This window comes from Ascidiella aspersa, chromosome 3 (assembly GCF_963924565.1).
Source record: "Ascidiella aspersa chromosome 3, kaAscAspe10.2, whole genome shotgun sequence".
Classification (NCBI taxonomy): Eukaryota; Metazoa; Chordata; class Ascidiacea; order Phlebobranchia; family Ascidiidae; genus Ascidiella; species Ascidiella aspersa.
The window spans coordinates 6,221,067-6,239,592 of NC_139449.1; the positions used below are offsets into that span (position 1 = coordinate 6,221,067).

At 36.1% G+C, this 18,526-nt stretch overlaps 1 protein-coding gene across 1 annotated transcript; it reads left to right on the plus strand.

The window, feature by feature from the left end:
• LOC146158931 (uncharacterized) lies at positions 1-18,221 on the plus strand. The gene is made up of 19 exons (XM_083384793.1): positions 1-97; positions 1,317-1,493; positions 2,806-3,081; positions 4,029-4,143; positions 5,077-5,258; positions 5,575-5,689; positions 6,674-6,861; positions 7,354-7,465; positions 8,395-8,579; positions 10,239-10,541; positions 12,050-12,226; positions 12,793-12,900; positions 13,351-13,571; positions 14,560-14,727; positions 15,481-15,664; positions 15,960-16,071; positions 16,149-16,249; positions 16,960-17,223; positions 17,926-18,221. Exons 1-19 carry the CDS (start codon positions 1-3, stop codon positions 18,219-18,221), a joined length of 3,381 nt encoding a protein of 1,126 aa, XP_083240919.1.
• The last annotated feature ends 305 nt before the right edge of the window (positions 18,222-18,526 follow it).

The window sequence follows — 18,526 nt, forward strand, 5'->3', positions numbered from 1 at the left end:
ATGGTCTTCGTGTTTGTTCAAGATGCCTATATCGGCGGCGAACGTGTCGGGGATTCATTTCAGTGGCAAGATGGATTAACATTTTCGACTTTGTCAGGTGAGGCAAAAAAAAAAAGAAAAATGAAAGAAAGTTTGGTCGTTGTTCTTATCGTTTTAAAAATACATTTACCATTTGATACTTTTTTTAAAATAGCTACATTTTTAGGGTTTTATTTCCAAACTTATATGGTTTTATGTTTTTATATTATTGATTTTATTAATTACACAATGTACGATTAACCAAAGCAAAGCTAAGAGAATCCATTAATTTGCCGAAAAATATAACTGGCTTCCTGGTTTAGGTTTGTTTAAAGTTTAGATTTTTTTGACCGACCATTAAAAAAATAAATAAACAATTGGACAGTACAACAAACTGCCTGATTTATTTTGGCATAAATTAAACTGTTTTTACTGGGTAAAAAAGAATTATGAGGATAGTAGCACACCTTCGAGGAGGTGAACTCTGAAACGTGGAAAAGGTAAAATTAATTAAATAGCGCCCTGATGAGGTGTTCAATGTAAAGGGTAAAAAAGCTTAGATTATAGGTGGAATAAATAGAACAGCAATTCGGACAAGGTGGTATGTGAAGGGTGAAAAACTGATTTTCAACCCTTTAGATTAGAATAAACACTTCTTTCTCCGCGGTGTTCTTAATCGTCGGGCCGCGATAAATTTTAGTTTTTTATATTAATGGAGTGGTGAATTTTTTTATCTTAAAATTTAGCAAATTTATTGATCAATTTGTCTTCCCACTTAAAAATACTGCTTTAATTGTGGTGTTTCGCATTAGGATTATGCTAACATAATTATTTATGCTAAAATGTCTGGATTCCAAATCAACGTTTCTAGATTACCTAATACCTATATAGTAACTCTGTATAACACTATACTCATTTTAGCAGTTGTTCATTAATGACTTGCCGTATACTCAACAAGTTGGCTTCTAGCAATTAGGTTTTGTACAATGTTGGCTAGTATAGAGGGTCTTTCATATAATTAATACCGCCCCATATTATTGATGAACGGCTAATGCTATGCTCATGCCAGGAGATTTTTTTAACTGTGACCGTGGGGCCCTTTGGGGCACGTAAACTACTTTTAGGGGGTCATAAGTTTACGGGCAATATTAGCTAAGCATTTTATTACGGCATTTCAGTTTAAATGCGAAACAAACTATTGTGTGACGCCCACGCTCATTTTTGAAACCACTAAAAAGCGCATTGCGGCGTATTTCACTACCGCGGAAAACCGTCTTAAAACAAATAATATTTTCCAGGTAGTAGTTGGTCGACCCCAGGCTACAATGGCTGGAAATCTGGAAGCGGACCGTCGGGGTCGGGGACATGTTTGGTGTTTAGTGGCACTCGCTCCGTATCCAAACCGTACACTTACACATGGAAGTGGCAAAACGCCCACTGTTCTGGAAACTTTCACTACGTCTGTCAACATCAAGGTACAACTGCTGTGTGTTTTAGATTTTCCTCGCGGTATATGGCTGTGTATTTTGTTCAGAGGCATTGCACGTTGAAAATATGATTCTTGAAACTCTCACCGTACGTCTATGACCATAAGGTCTACGAAGTAAACAGTTCTCGATTTTCGTAAAAACGGTTTAGATCTTTTGCTTTTTTTGAAAGTTGTTTTCGATGCAAGATATAGCAAAACTCTCATTGCAATGTGTTATTTTCAAAAATCGTATTTTTAAGTTTGTTTTAGGACAGGTTTCTCCAACAAGACCTTCGATACTTTTGATGGACCACGAGCATATATTATTTTAATTATTTCCCAATTATAGTAGAATTAGTGGTTTTAATACAACTTCATAGCTCTCACCTTTATTAGTGAATTGTTGTATATACAACATACCTAATGACTGATGGAGGAAATACAGGACTTGAAAGCGGGGCTCGCTGAAGTTCGCTGCTCGACTTTTTTCTAGGCCGGCGTCGGGGTGGAAGACGAGTTGTATTAAATTGACTTCGCAGCCCCAGTTACCTCCACTCACCAACTTAGCTCCGCAATTTGCGTTATGTTTCTTAATTTACCTCGACCCACAAACCTAGCTAGGTAATTTGTAGTTATGTTGGTTAATTTACGTACACCCACCAACCTTGCTCAGCAATTTACAATTATAATTTACCTAAAGCAATACGTTCCGAACTGTATCGATCAGTAAGTGGACCTTTTTAAAATAACGTTGCTTTTTTCTATGAATTCAAGTTTAATGACTAACGATAATAGCAACAAAAGTAAAAGGTACATCAGTAGTTCAGGCCTTTATTAAGCAATTTGGCACTTTGGAGGAGGTAGTTACGGGTATAGTCGTTAAATGGCAATATAATGCATTGATAGGCGTAGAAAGCAAGATAAACGCGATTGTTTAAAGCAGTGATTCTCAAATTGTGTGCCTGGAGAGACTCTTAAGTGTGCCGTGGAATTTTTTTGTAATTTCATAAAGTTACTTCCTTGTGTTATAAATTGGCATAAGGTAATCATGCGAAAATGAATGCGCTCTATCTGTTATAAAACGGAATGTAATCTGACATTTACCTATTGGCTTTTTCGTGTCTTGGGTGATCAAGATGTCATATCGTTGTTTTATAGGAACGATGCCGCCAAAAGTTTTTGGCTTAAAGCGAATTTAGCATCACTGATACAACCGACAACCAAAAAACAACAGTTTGCGCCCGGAAAACAAGTTGACCAACAGCCGCAGTAAAGCATCTTATCGTTAAAGTAACTAATTAGGCTACTTTTGCTTGCAGCTGATCGAGTTCTGACGTTCGTGAACCCTGTGAAAGCAGTGAGGGTTGAAAGCAGCGTGTCATTCACCGGGACAATCTCCCAGGTTTACCTGGAACCTCTTAACGTCGCCGTGATTGGCAACAACTTTGCCGAAACGCTATTGAGTGCCTTCACGGGATCGACTATTACGTACCGGATTGACGCAGCCAAAGCTTTCCATAACGGCACGTACAAGTTCAAGGCTACGAACGTTTCAGGAACTTGCTCAGTTGAAGCTAGCGTGCAACTTACCGTCGGTAAGCCGGTTTTGTTCTTTTCCGCAAAGTTTTCAACGAATAAGCTGTGGCTGCCAGGCATCGTATCAATTGCAAAAAACTTTCATCCGGGCAATATTTTTTATTACATGTACAACGTCTCGATATCATATACAGGAAATCTTCTTCTGGGTCATTTTTGTTTAATTTTCGCCTAGCAGTTTGCGTTGTGGCGAAAAAACGGTTAACGTTTCATTTTTATTTGTACTTTCTCGAGCACAATGGTTGGAGGATGAAGTAGGAAGTATAGCAAGAATTTCAAAGCCCATTGAGAAGTGGGTAGCATGTTTAACCTTTCGAATAACTCAACAAATTGAATAAAAAATTATTCGAAACGTTCAAAATGTTACCTACTTCTGCATGGGCTTTGAAATTCCTGAAGTTTTCGTTTTGAACTAAATCTAGCGTTATGTAAGTGAATAACATTTTATTCTATAGCTTTAAATTACCTCCAGAAGTTGATTCGAATTATTGAAACCGATGAAACGTTTTTACACTTTAGGCTATTTTCTATAGCATGCTGATGAACCAAATTAAGGATAATCAACCAATAAATATTTCTCTTAATAAATGTTACATATTTTATACTTATTATGCAGTCCAACCATGAATGGAATGTTCCTTTACAAATTTACTTTTTATCATCTTGCAGTTTATCTATACCGGTCAATAGAAACCTTCGGTTAAAATTTTCCAAATACGTTAATGTAGTTCTTAAATACTGTTGAACAAATCATAAAAATACTATTAAATAAGTTTCAAATATTTCGTGCCTTGTGTACAATCAAATCCATGTTAGAAAACCAAATTAATTCAGAAACCCATGAGATGGTTTGTTATAGGTTTTCTAATATTATATTTTGTAGTTTGTTTAAACCCGACAATTAGTAAAAAGTTACATTTTTTTATAATTATTTCCTACTTTTCAGTTCAACCAAATCTGATATTATCCAGCAGTGAAATCACCGCGAATTATCGGGCATCGACAAGCGTTACTTGCACCAGCCACACAATTCCAAAAAGTCAGAACGTTAATTGGAAAAGGTTCGTAAAACGATAAAGGTATCTTATGAAAATAAAAAAACTCAGTTGTTGACATGTAGCGCCGTTTTTGATACACATTTAGTGTTCACGTGACCGCGAGCTATAACTTCTGTGTTTTGTACTGAGGAACTAGAATGAAAACTATCTGCAGATTGCGTAACACAAGATTGTATAGCAAGGATGAGCAAACTTTAAATTATCACGCGTAGTGCTGTTATAATTGTTCACATGGCCGTTACATCGCTATTAGTCTTACAGTTAGAGTGTTCTACCTAACAGTTAGAACAGTTAGAGTTAAACTACGTACAATATTCTACTTAACCTGATACAACGCCAGGTGTTCCAGTAGACTAGTTTTAATCAATTACAAAAATGTAGGCGAAGCAAATATATTAAAACGTTATGTTGTTTACTTATAAATAAACAAACTAGAATGGTGTGGTACAATTCTTTGGTGAAGTATTTATAACAGTGATTTTATTTTGTGTCACAACAGATTCCCTTGTGTGCCGCGAAAGTTTTATTTAATGTTGGAAATAACCTTTTTCGTGTAACAAATGGGGCATGTATAGATTTGCATACGTGAGTTGAATGAATACCTTTATTAAATAACTGAATTAATATAATAATATTTACAAAACCACTTGCCGTGCATTAAGGACGATTGCCAAGTTACGATATTGTAGTTTGTTGAAAGCGTGCCACAAATACTTTTTGATTTTTGGTGTGTGCTAACAACAAGTCAAAAGGCTTTATAAACTACTAATTTAACACTATATTGCAAAACTGTATCCTTTGTTTTGTTCTAACACAAAACAAAATATTCGTTATGAATATCTAAAAACGTAAAGAAAAAAACCAAAGGCCTGCAAATGTTTGTATGCGAAGTTCTCATTTAAGAATATATTAAAAACTTATGTCATTGATGTGCAGAAATGGCGCTGTAATTACAAGCAACTCGGGACTCCGCTACTATCAAGTTCATCATTTTAATGCCACGAAAAAGCCCGAAGCAACGCTTTACTTCAAAAACACCGAAGTGATTTTGTCGGGAAAGTATTATTGTGAGGAAAATCACCTCGGAATTATAACGTCTAAGGAATTCACATTGCAAGGTACCTTTGATAGTTATTTTTGGGTTGCATGAAAAGCGACATGGTAAGTATTTGGAAAACCCAACAAATATAGTTTCGAAGTCAAAGTTACAAAATACAATACTAAAGTTTCAAATGTGTGTTTTTAAACAGTTAAACTCATTTGGTAAATATGGTTCCAAAATGTGTAGCACAACCCCAGAATTTTATATTTATTCAATAAATATATTAGTATATAGAAAACTTTAGTTTACCACCTAACGTTTGCAGTTATACTTATAATATAGTTTTGTGTAAAGTTTGCATCTAAATAATTATTATTATGTTTAATTATCAGTTGCCGCAAATATCTCCTTGTCACCAACTCAGTGGAAAGTGCCAACGTTTCCCGAAAAATTCTCTGTGGACTGTCTGTCGAACGGATGGCCTGCCCCTACAGCAAGTTGGACTAAGTACGTACTACACCTTTAGATTCGTTTTTTATATGTCGCCACTTGCGGAACAACGATTTAGTTGTTGAATACTTTCTGGAATAACCACATTAAGACTTAAAAGAAATATTGTATAAATTAAACGATACATAACGCACGTAAATATATCAATAACACACTGCAATTGCGCATTGACTTGCTTACAAGGAACACCTAAAATTTTTACCTAAGCGCCAAAATTTCCTTTGTATTCAGAAGTATAATATGTCAAATGATTTTCGAATACCTTTTTGAGGGCTATTACCCACAGGTTAGAAACCTGGGCTTTTCTCTAATTTTAACTAAACCATTGTCGTATATTACCGATATCAGCTTATCGAAAGGGTAGCGATACTGTCACTTGGCATCCCGTTTGCAGACTTAAACAACTAGATAATTCTAGTTTTCTAATTCAATGAATTAGAGCAAAATACGACTAATTCTAATTCTAATCCTAATTCTAATCTAATTTGTGAATTGCTTGTTTGCTCGAATTCTAGTTTAAATCTAATTCGGAATGTCAATTAAAACTGTTGGGTTTGAACGGCTTGTATGTAATTTCTAATGTCTTAAAAGCATAAAACGGCATAATATTAACACAGTCCTATTTACCATACACGCTCTTACAAGAATAAATTGAGATTAAATACAAAATAATGAAATGTGATTCTAGTTGAAATTTGATTTTTTAGACATTCCGCAATTCTTACTCAAATCTAATTGGAAAAAATTAAAAACGATCTAATTCTAATTGTAATCTAATTTGAAAAAAAAACTGAAATGCTCTAATTTCAATAAAAATCTAGTTGTCCAAGTCTGCCGGTATGTGTTTCGAATCATATTTAGTGTTTGACCAGGATAACTTCCATAAAGGCGTACCCTTTAGGCAATAATATGCAAGTGCGTTTTAGTGTAAAGCGTTTTAGTGTAAAAATTATTTCAAAGCACCTTGCCTATTTTATCCAGAAACTCAATTTCCGTTGGAACGTCGACGACTGAAGCCGTTTACCAAGTGAGTTCATTGGACGGGAACTTTCGTAGAAGGGCCACTCTACACATTGACGCGAAAGGCCTCGGCCAGCTAGGAGATTACAAATGCACAGCAAGCAACATCAAGCCTATTTACACCGTTCACGCCACATTCAGAGTGCAAGGTTGTACATAACAAACATAAGTTAGGTGGCTGTCTTTTTTAAATGGAATCGCTTAGCGATAGATTTCGGTTTCAGTTTAGGTTTAGGTTATTGTAGTTGTACTTACTTATAAGGATGTTTTCTTTGAAAGCTTTTATGATCTTTGTTTAGGCAAAGGTAAACTTTTCGAGTTTGGCTGAGTTTAATTGTTGGTTGTGCTATGGTTAAGGAAAAAGATGGGCTTCTTGATGCTATACATTAGGGTACATTGAGTAGCCTTATATTAGGAGATGCGATTTTGTTATTACTAACCCCACCACATCAAACACGTTCGACATAATTTTTCTTTGTTCGTCTGAACTCCGTATGATTTAAGCAAATTTTTAACAGCCTGGCTTACCTGGTCGGCACGATGTCCAAAATGTTATGTTCTACACCTTTAAAGTACTTCATCGTGCGGCATTTCGTTTGAACTACTCTATTGTGGCCAATTTAAAGGGAATTTTGTTACAGCGGAAGCCAACATATCGCTATCGAAACAAGCCGTTGCAGTCAAGGAGCTACAAATGTTCAATGTCACCTGTGCGTCTTCCGGGCATCCTCTTCCCAGCCTATACTGGACAAGGTAAAGTTGGTGAACTACGTTATTCTTATCAAAGGACAACAAAAATATTATAGAGAGGAACAAATAGAATCACTTGCCTATTAAAGGTTCAGCAGTCGGACAATTTTTTCCAATTTTGAGAAACACAAGTTTTTACCGCCGAAATATCGCAGACTCAAAAACATAGCAAATTGATACAAAAGGGTCAAGTCCCCAAAACTTTTCTCGTTTTATCCGTTTCCTAACAGTTAAGAAGCGAGTCTACAACAAGCAGCAAAGTACACTGATATGTCGATGTTCTTTTAAACTTTTTTCTCTTGTAAAAAAACTAGCGATTTTATTTGCCCAAACGGCCAAATTTAGTCTATAGTATAACAAAAAGTATAAGAAAACAGTGCTAGTATAATTTAAATGCCATTACCTCACCTCACACAGCACTGTATGTTGTCACACATTTATGAAAATGAAAAAGTAAACAATATGTCAATGTAAAATGAATTTTCTAATTTCACTTAAGTCATTGTTTGCAATTGACTTAACTGGACTTAGGTTTTCGTTGATTATAAAGTTGACATGTAATTTTTTTTGCGTAAACCGGTTTGATTTTGGTTTTTTAAAGTGGTAGTTATATAACGAGTCCATATTTTTTTTTTTGTTTACCACATTTAATTTAAATTTTAATGATTTATCTTGTAAGTGACTTGCTTGGGTAAAACTGAGTCAGTTACTTAACGTAGGTAAGTAACGACTATGACTTGAACTGACTTAATTTGTTGAAAATCATGACTAACTGGATTTTTATTTTGAAATGTATTTCTTACAACCCTGCTAAACATAAAACGATAAGTTACAAACATTTTTCCTTCGATTAAAAAACGAGCTCAAATTTCGGTGTTCTATTTTCGTTTGCGACCCCATGTTAGATACAACTGACCTGAATTTTGTTGCAGAAACTCCAAGAGCGTAAGCGGTAGCGTTTATGAGAAGAAGCGCAATGCGTCGCAATTTCATGTGTTGGCGATCCTGTGTTTTTCTCAAGTCAAATCGGACCAGGCCGGTATCTACGTTTGCCACGCCAGTAACACAGTCAGTAACCAAGTTCAGACCTCCCTGCAAAAAACGCTAACCATCACAGGTACAGAATATACCAATTAGGAACTATCTGCAAGATTACCTTGGAGTTTGACTTGACTAAAATAAAATATGGACGAATTTGTCAATGTTGCATGCTGACTTTTCCGAAAAATTTCTAAAATACTTGCCGCGGAACCATGAACCGAGTAAGGTAAATTGTTTGGTTTAGCTTATCGATGTCTATCCCAAATTGCAGTGTTGTAATGACTTAAGTCATTGACTTGACTTCAGTGCACTTAAGTCACTGTTTTCAAATGAATTGACTTGACTTAAGTCCTTTGACCGAAAGAACTTGACTTGACTTAAGCTCTTTGACCAAAATGACTTGACTTGACATAAATCTTTTGGACAAATGACTTGACTTGTACTTAAATCATTTTATCATATAACTTGGAATTAAATTAAGTGTTTTTCATTAAAATTTATAGCAAGCTTTGCACGTCAAACACTTTTATTGCTGAATATTGCGTTTGTGTTATTTTTTTAATTAATCTGTTGCTTTAATTTGACGAGTACCTATTTTAATACTTCAAAAGTTTCCTTGTATGTCAATGATATGACTTGCTCTCATAATAACTTGGCTGGAACTTGACTTGTTATTTTTTTTAAAACTTAACTTGGACTTAAATTCATTTTAAAATGACTTGTTTACATCATTCTCAAATTGCAGTATTGCAGGGTTTTCTCACTGTGTGGTGTAGATTTTGAAGTGTGGCACAGAACATTTAATTTTAATAATTTGGGTAAAATAACTAATCTTAATACAAAATAGGCAAACAAGCAAGCCATTTATAGTACATGGCTTTGGGGTGCCAACTGACATTTTCGGTTTTCGTCCGATACTAGGGTGGTATCGCTAAATATCCGATACAAAATTTATATAAGAATAACAGTCATGGTTTTCCGATCAAACGCAGTATCAAAAAATAGTAGGTTGACGGCTGGACGTAACTAAACTCATTACCGCTAAAAAATAAAATTTGGACCAACAACGTGGAATAAACTATACCTTTATAGGTATCAATTGCATCCATATTATTAATTAGTAATTTGAGTATAGTAATGACGTTTTTTGGTATCGAAGCGTATTGCGATACATTTTATCAAAAATATCGGTTATCAGTATCGTAACAAAATTTCAAGTTTCGGGCATCCCTAAATGGAGTAAGGGTGAACTGTTTGGTGTATTTCTGCGAATCCAAATTGCTGTATAAAGCATTGATTTCTCACACTATGTGCTGCGGTTATTTTTTTTTATAAATTTAACTACAATAACCTATAGTCGTAATACAAATAGGCATGCAAGCAAGCTTGGACGTTAGAATGCACATTTTTCATCAGATGACAGACAATATTATGATATGGGCTTCATTTGCAGTTCTGGTATTTGAGAAGGGTCAATTTTTATATAGTGTATCGACACATCATAACATTACAAAAAATAATTCAAATGTGAACTTCCAGCACGCACTTAAACGCTAAACATACAGGTATAGACAAACATGCTTTTAAAAAGAAAAAACACGTACCAACCGAACTGTTCTCAAACTATGTAAAGCAGGCAGAGTCGTCCTAACTTAAACTTCACCTCCTACTATTAAAATGCCGCACAACGGAAAGGTATGAAAAGAGTTTGTGCAAATAAATATGCGTTCTTCAGTTCAGCCGAGGTTTATCAACGCGACATCGAAACAAGGAAGTATTTTCAGCCAAACCCAAATGTTTAACTGCACTTTCGCGGCCGACCGATCCACTGCCTTGTACTGGAGCATCAACGACCGACCCGTGCCCGACAACAACGCCACGTCACCGACCTACGTCATCAATCACAGGCGTGACAGCGTAGTGACGTCACAGCTGTCGTTGGCCGGAGCCCAAATCTTCGGCGGAAACGCAACCGTGAAGTGCTGGGCGAAAAACCAGGCCGGTACCACCAGAACTAACACGCTGTATATCAATGAAGGTTGGTTTATGTTGAAGCAAAGCGAACAAACGTTAAAGCGGACTTAAATAATAATCCGATAGGAGATGTGATGTTTTGTAATGTAGAATTGAATGCACCTGATAACTACAACTATTGTGTTATATTCGTCGGTAAATAATCAAAGCCAATGATTGAAAAAAGGTCTGCCTATAGTTATAAACGAATTGATTACTTTTTTTAGAGATGACGTAATTTTGTGACATGGCATCACGATTTCTGCAATCTTTAAAAGTCCCTTTTCCTAGTCTACATATTCAACGAATTAGACGCAATCCGTTTGCGTAAAGCCCAAAAACATGATGTACACTTATGTAATTCTTTTTTCAATTTGAAGGAGTGTTAGATAACATGTATTAGAAATATTGCAAAGTCCTTGTAGATTTGCGCAAAGCGCAAACAAGTTGCATTAAATAGATCAACTTGGCACGAACTGCAATTTTAAGATGGAGTCTGAAAAACTTGCTAAATCTGCTTAAAATTTAACCGGCTAAGGTTGGCAAAAAATGTAATTTAAATAGGGCTGTAATACTCCGGATCTTTAGCTTCATATTTCAAAAACAGTTATTGTCAAAAAAATGCAGTTGTATTGAACAAAATCATGTCCGCTCATGGTAAAAAAATGGGTGACTGTTTTGGAATGCTGCAAACAAGTGATTTGCAATACAACCTGTCTATATAAAAATTATGTGTAACAATTTAGGGCGTGTTTGTTTAAGGAAATGATGAGTTTTAAGGAAGTAAGGGTTTATAAGAACAGTATACCAAGGTGAAGCCGGAGTATGCTTTACTTTGCTAATTTTATCTGCAAGCTATTAACACATATCTATACATGTGCAAGTTGTCCGACGTACAAGTGTTTTGTATGCACTTTGGAATGGAAACCGGTGCGTATAGAAATAATCGGCCTTAAACTGTTTAAACCCCCCTAAAGACCTTTACGAATATTGGTTTAAAGCGGGGTTTGGTTAACAACAATCAGATTCCAACTATATCGAGGCCAACTGCGACAATTTTTTTTTTATTTTACCTGCGCAAATGTAATACGTTTGGTGCTTCGCCAGTTCTTAAAGAATGGCCATTATTTTATAATATTGTTTACCCAAAGGGGCCTTGCGTTTTATCACAACCCCTCGAAAATAGTTTTTGCACCTTAAACGATAGAATGGAGTTTTTGTTTGTTTTTGTAAATTGGAAACTGTAATGTAGCTTTTGTATCGAAATTAGCATCTCTAAAAACTAAAAGTTTAACAATATAAACGAACCGCGTGGTCCTTTTAAGGGTATGACGCCACGTTTAGATGTAAATTTGCGAAATCATGTTAAGTTTGCATTGAGGCTTTACGTAATGAGGGAAAGTTTGACGACATCTCTGACAAAAAGTTGTTCATGGCCTCGAATAAAAATTCTTAACAGCCCCTGGCACGGGCCACTTCAATTAGCACGGTCCGAAAAGGTGCCGATTAAAACATTTTGTATGCGTCTTACAGCTTTGGCGCTCCACAACAAGCAATACTACGTAGACTACAAAACACAGAGGAACTTCACATCGGCAAAGGCGTTTTGCGAGACTTTAGGCGGAGGTTTGCCGTTGGCTGCATTTGCAAATGGCAGGTCGAACATTACCACGCCTTCCACACAGTTTTGGATACAGCCTACTTACTCCGGTAAGGCCATAAGGCATAGAGTTTGGCGAAACGGTTTACACTAGATCAGACCATATAAGGCCCTTTTTGTGGCGCTGTCTGCCTCTTTTAATGAAAGAACCTTGCCTGAAGAAAAATGTAAGCTATCATTTCTCAGCATGATAACAAATAAAACGACACGCGGCCGCTTTCCTAACTTTACTGTATTTTTCCTTTTTTAACACACATAATAGCAACTTTTTTGCGCTTCGCGTAAATCTGTTTGTAGGAATCTCTTAGTATCCAAATAGTCCTATTCTTTCAACGGAACCCCGTAATCAAAGTTGCGCAAACTAAGCTAATTCATTTTTGGTGCATAGAATGTTCTGTCCTTTAAATTAGAACAAAATAAACGGCCCTGCTCAACTTACTATTGCCTATAACTAGATGTCAGGTAAATATTACAGGGCTCTCATGTAAATTCAACCACGAACATTTGGCTTGTATGGCTCCCTTAGCTAAAAAGGTTCCCGACCCCTGCACTAGATTTAAGTAAATATATAAGCTTTACCATGTACAATGCGTAGCAACCTTGTATTTATTGTTAGGTCTCGGCAATGATACTGTTGGAAATGCGTCTTGTCTGTCTTATGACAACTCCAGTTTGACTTCAACCGAGTGCAATGATTCTCGCCCGGTTCTGTGCACATTTTCAAGTAAGTCGCTGTAGAAAGTACACGGTTTTGCTTATTTGTCTTTACCAACCCTTGTAAAATACTCTGTCATGATTAACTAACAGTTTCATCCCATCGCTTTTGCAACTGTAAATGTGCAAAAATTTACTAAATCTACTCTAAAATACTTCAGTTAAGTCATTACAACAGTGCCAATAATATCTTGAATAAAATAAATGCAAAGTATATCATGGATAAATATAATGTCAATATTGCAAATATGACCCTTTACACTGGCGAAAATAATTCCGTTTTTACCAGCCTAACGCTTGACGTGTTGAAAGTACACGATAAAAGTACTTGATTTTGTTTAATTTATCTTGACCAACCCTTATAATATTCACTACCATGATCGACTAACGGCTTCAACCCAACACCTATGCAAATGTAAAGGGGCAGAACTTTACTAAACCCACTCTAAAAATACTTCAGTGGTTCGCTTTACGATGGCAAGCGACTGCCATCGAGACAAAATCGTCGTGAAGTGGTTCGATCAGTTAAAATACACAAGGGACTTTGACTTCCAACTGACGGCACAGAACGCAGACGGTTCAGTGACCATCGTTCGAAGGTTCAGCCAAAAAGCCCTGCCCGGTCATCAGTATTCGGCCACTCTTGACAAGCTGCCAGTCAAAGAACGGTACCGTATTATGGTAAGTATTAAAAGGGCGTATCTTTCTGGAATTAAAAACCATGGGCAGCAGGTTTTTTCTTGTCGATCAGTGTTGCGCTGACGCGTATATAAACAACTAAAACTCAAAGTTAAAAATGCTGAGAAAAACCAGCATCAGATATTTTGTTGAAGGAATATATATTTCGCCTATAATGGCATCGTCAATATAGCTATCTAAACTGCTTTTAAAAATTTTTGACTTTCATTTTTTACTTTACTTATAGGAACCAACGATGCCAGTATAGCCGAAATAGATATTCTTTTAACAAAATGTCTGATTCGGGTTTTACTCAGGTTTTTAAACTTTGACATTTATTTGTTTGTGTTATGGTAAGTTTTTGCAAGTTCGGCGATAACATTTACGAGTATAGGCGTTGTATTTCAGCCAAAAGTGAAAAAAAATATATTTTTTGCGTTTTTGTCATGGATTTGCGAACAATGGTGGCGTTCGATACTTGATCGAAAAAGTTTAAAACTATATAGATGAAGCGAAGTAAACCATAGTCCGATGCTCAGGCATTTTGTTTGTGGCTAAATAACCTAAAAGGTACCAACAAAATTTAAAATTACATAAATACAGTAGTCTAACACTTATTCCTTTTACTTGTTTTTACAGATTCACTATAAAACACTTAGTTTAAGCCTAAAATACTTCGAAAGTCCACATTTGTATTTCGATTCACAGTAACTATTCTGCATAAGGTGTTGCTGCGGCTTTCGAATTGATCTATTGTCAGTGTATGTTTTAGCGCTGTGTCACCAAAACAAATCATCAAACCATATGGAAATACATTTTAACATTTGAGCTGTCATTTATGTTTTTAAAAAAAGGTTGGTTTTCGATGCTTAAACCCGCTTTCTGACAATTTCCCAATAAGACTGTGTCTATTATTTAAATCCCAACACCCACCAGTAGAGTCCAGGCGTCTGAGCTTCAAGCAACATTATTACGTCATCTCATTGTGCAGATCCAATTGTTTCCTGCACTCGGTGCTTTACCCGAAGCTGCCTCGATAACTGGATCTACGTCGAGCCTTTTCGGCAAGGTTGTAGCGCGACTGTCCATGAACAGCAAAGTGTGCAAGATTGAGATTACGACGCCAAACTCGACATTGGCTCTCATTTTGAGTGCCAAGGTTTGTTATGTGCTACAAAATCTGCCACTTCGCACAATCACAGTGGCTTGACCGCGGTTCATTTTGCACCACGTTGTAACTGTATTGTAGGGTCACGAAGCCGTCGTAAACGCGGCTACTGGTAAACTATAGTGCCATTTTTTTGCATTTCTATACGTAACACAACGATTATATCTATAAACCAAATGATTCTTCTAGTGTGCTTCGAGAGATTCTCAATATTTTGCGTGAAATCAAAACCTACTGATATAATAAATATACATTCGGTAAGCATACAACCTAACCGAAATATTCACTTGTTATCGGGTATTAAAACATTCACCTATTGTCTTGCAATGTAAAGGCGATTTTTAAATTATTACTAGTTATTCTGTTGAACATACCAGGGAGTCTGTTTTCATTTTTGACTGTGCCGCAAGCTAAAACAGCATTAATCAAAAACTTAACGTCTTACATAAGTGTGTTTTATTTAGTAACCCACTTTAGAGAAAGTTTGATTTAAAATTCTCTTTTTATTTAGGATTTGTGTTTGTTAAGTATTCAAGTTATAAAAAAAGTTTTTTTTAATAGTCCTAAATTATCTGCAATAATTATGGTACTTTGAAGTCAATTGTTCATACGGCTGCCTTTCAAGGCCACCAATATGTTCTAATTGCTTATTGTTAAGTATACATGCTTTCATTTTAAATTCCCAATTAAAGTTTCCGTTTAAACCTCTTTTTATTTCTAAATTCGGTGTACTTTGCATTTAAGCTGACCATAAACCAGACAAAAGATGGTCGCCACAATTTTTCCGAGATTCCGCTGAATGTTTCCGGCCTAATCACTCACGAGGTGGCGCTAGAAGAAGGGCAAAACATCCGAGTTTGGTTTCACCCTTCTACTGCACGTTGCCATGATATCGCAATACCTTTGATTGGAAATTGCTCGCGGCCAAGTAAATTGGCTAGATCAGGCTTGGATAACTAGATTTATTTTAGCTGTTCAAAACTTAAATTCAAATTATAAAATCAGTTTATATAAGTTATTTGAATTACATTGGAATAAGAATAAGACCACATTAGTATTTTTTTAATTTGGTTTAAAACTAGAACATATTAGTTTTGTCAAATTAGATTAGAATTAGAATTTGAACATAGAGCATTCGTTTCTCAAATTATATTAGAAATAGCGAATTCTAATTAGATTAAATTACAAACGGTCTTAGCTTTAAACGTTAATCTTTTTGTTAGTTTCTACAAACAACTTTTGGAATCTAAATCAACTGACATTGTATATCTACATCGGATCGGGTGCTGGTGGATTACTCATACTAATTTTGATAGTTGTCTGTATTGTCAAAAGGTATAGTTTGGTATTTTTAACGTTTATCGAGTTGTCGCAATTTGAGTGAAGCACATAATTTAAAATTTGTTAAACAGAAACGCCATCTGCTCGTGTTGCCACAAGAAGGCGGTTCCACAAAGTGCTTCCGAACCTGAATCAAATAATGGCGGGTTACTCAAAAGAACAAAACTAACTGGTAAAGAAAAACATGTCTCGTAGATAAAAATCGCAGAAAATATAAACAACAATTGGCGGTAGGCACAACGGTATAATGTTTCTACTTTAGTTTTAAACAATAAACAAGTAGCATCTAAACAAATGATTAAAAGCATACTGTACAATAAACAGTTTTTTTTCTAATAGGGTTAATATTGTCAGCAAACTATCCCGTAGAAAAAAATTGGATTTAGAGTTCATTAGTTAAAAAAAGCGACAAAGTAAAAGGAAAATACCAGGGAAGTAATGAATTAAGTCAATGAATCGACTTTTGCACCAAAGTCTCTGTTGTCACATGAATTGACTTGCCTTCTTTACTGTAAAACGACTTGACTTAAAATAAGTCTTAGGAACAAGTAAATTGATTACGATTTACCGCATGAATGTAAATGACTTGGCATTAGCCTATGTGTTCTCATGGAAAATATTTTGTTATCATTGGGTTATTTACCTAAATTTTTCACGTAAGCGGTTAGTCGCTAAATCTTCCTCATTTGTTGTTTACAATCCCAAGTAATGTTCTGCATCAGGCGAGTTTACTTATTTTAAATGTTTAACATTATATTTTAATGTTAAAATGACTTGACTTACTATGACCATGACTTAGACTAGGTATTTTACAAATTTTACATAACTTGGACATAAAGTCTTTTTTTTAAATGAAAATAATACCGACAAATACATTCGCAGGCACCGACGTTTACCTGGCCCCGAAAAAGGACCCCAACCTAAACCCAGACTCCCTGGGTCATTCTGGGGAGCAATACACCAACATGAGCTTCTCCGGCCAGATGCAGGCCGACCAGGCCGGGAAACTACCCAGAGGGGGAAATCTCGTCAGTGACACGGCACCGCGTAACAGTGACAGGTACGCGCGTACGGTGAGGAGCAGGGCCCAGCCGGAAAAGCAGGAAGATGTCTACGTCTTAAAACAATTGGCGGTAGACACAACGGGTAAATGTTTCTACTTTAGTTTCGATCTATAAACAAGTAGCATCTAAAGAAATGATTAAAAGCACTGTACAATAAACATTCTTTTTTCTAATAGGGTTAATATTGTCAGCAATCTATCTCATAGAAAAATTGATTTCTAACTAGGACTTTTATTTGTGTGTTTTTCGTAGTCCGTTGGTCAGATTCACACTCAGATTTGGATTTAGAGTTCATTAGTTAAAAAAAAAGCGACAAAGTAAAAGAAAAATACCAAGGAGGTAATGAATTAATTCAATGAATCGACTTTTGCACCAAAGTCTCTGTTGTCACATGAATTGACTTGCCTTCTTTACTGTAAAACGACTTGACTTAAAATAAGTCTTAGGAACAAGTAAATTGATTACGATTTACCGCATGAATGTAAATGACTTGGCATTAGCCTATGTGTTCTCATTAAAAATATTTTGTTATTATTGGGTTATTTACCTAAATTTTTGCACGTAAGCGGTTAGTCGCTAAATCTTTCTCATTTGTTGTTTACAATCCCAAGTAATGTTCTGCATCGGGCGAGTTTACTTATTTTAAATGTTTAACATTATATTTTAATGTTAAAATGACTTGACTTACTATGACCATGACTTAGATTAGGACTTTTACAAATTTTACATGACTTGGACATCAAGTCTTTTTTTTTTTAAATAATACCGACAAATAAATTCGCAGGCACCGACGTGTACCTGGCCCCGAAAAAGGACCCCAACCCAAACCCAGACTCCCCGGGTCATTCTGGGGAGCAATACACCAACATGAGCTTCTCCGGCCAGATGCAGGCCGACCAGGCCGGGAAACTACCCGGAGGGGGAAATCTCGTCAGTGACACGGCACCGCGTAACAGGGACAGGTACGCGCGTACAGTGAGGAGCAGGGCCCAACCGGGAAAGCAGGAACACGCTGTCTACGCCTTACCCGGCCCCATCTACGACGATCCATGTTCGATTTCTATCTTGGCGAGGCTCTAGGGAAGTGGTCGGCAAATTTTTTTTTGTCGCGACCCAAAGTACTCTTTTATGAGCTATTAAATGCCCCTTACGTATATTCCTATAACCACTACGAAAACAGTGGCGGGATCGGGATATTTGTTTTTAGGGTGATATATTACATGATCAAAACACTGCCATGACATAATGTAAAGCATACCATAAAACGAAAAATATACGCGCGAAGCGCTAAAAACATATAGTTAAAGGGGCAAAAAATATAGTTCGACAAGCTCTCAGATTCACATTTGGCACGAGGTTTTAAAACACGCTGAGACAATAGTAAA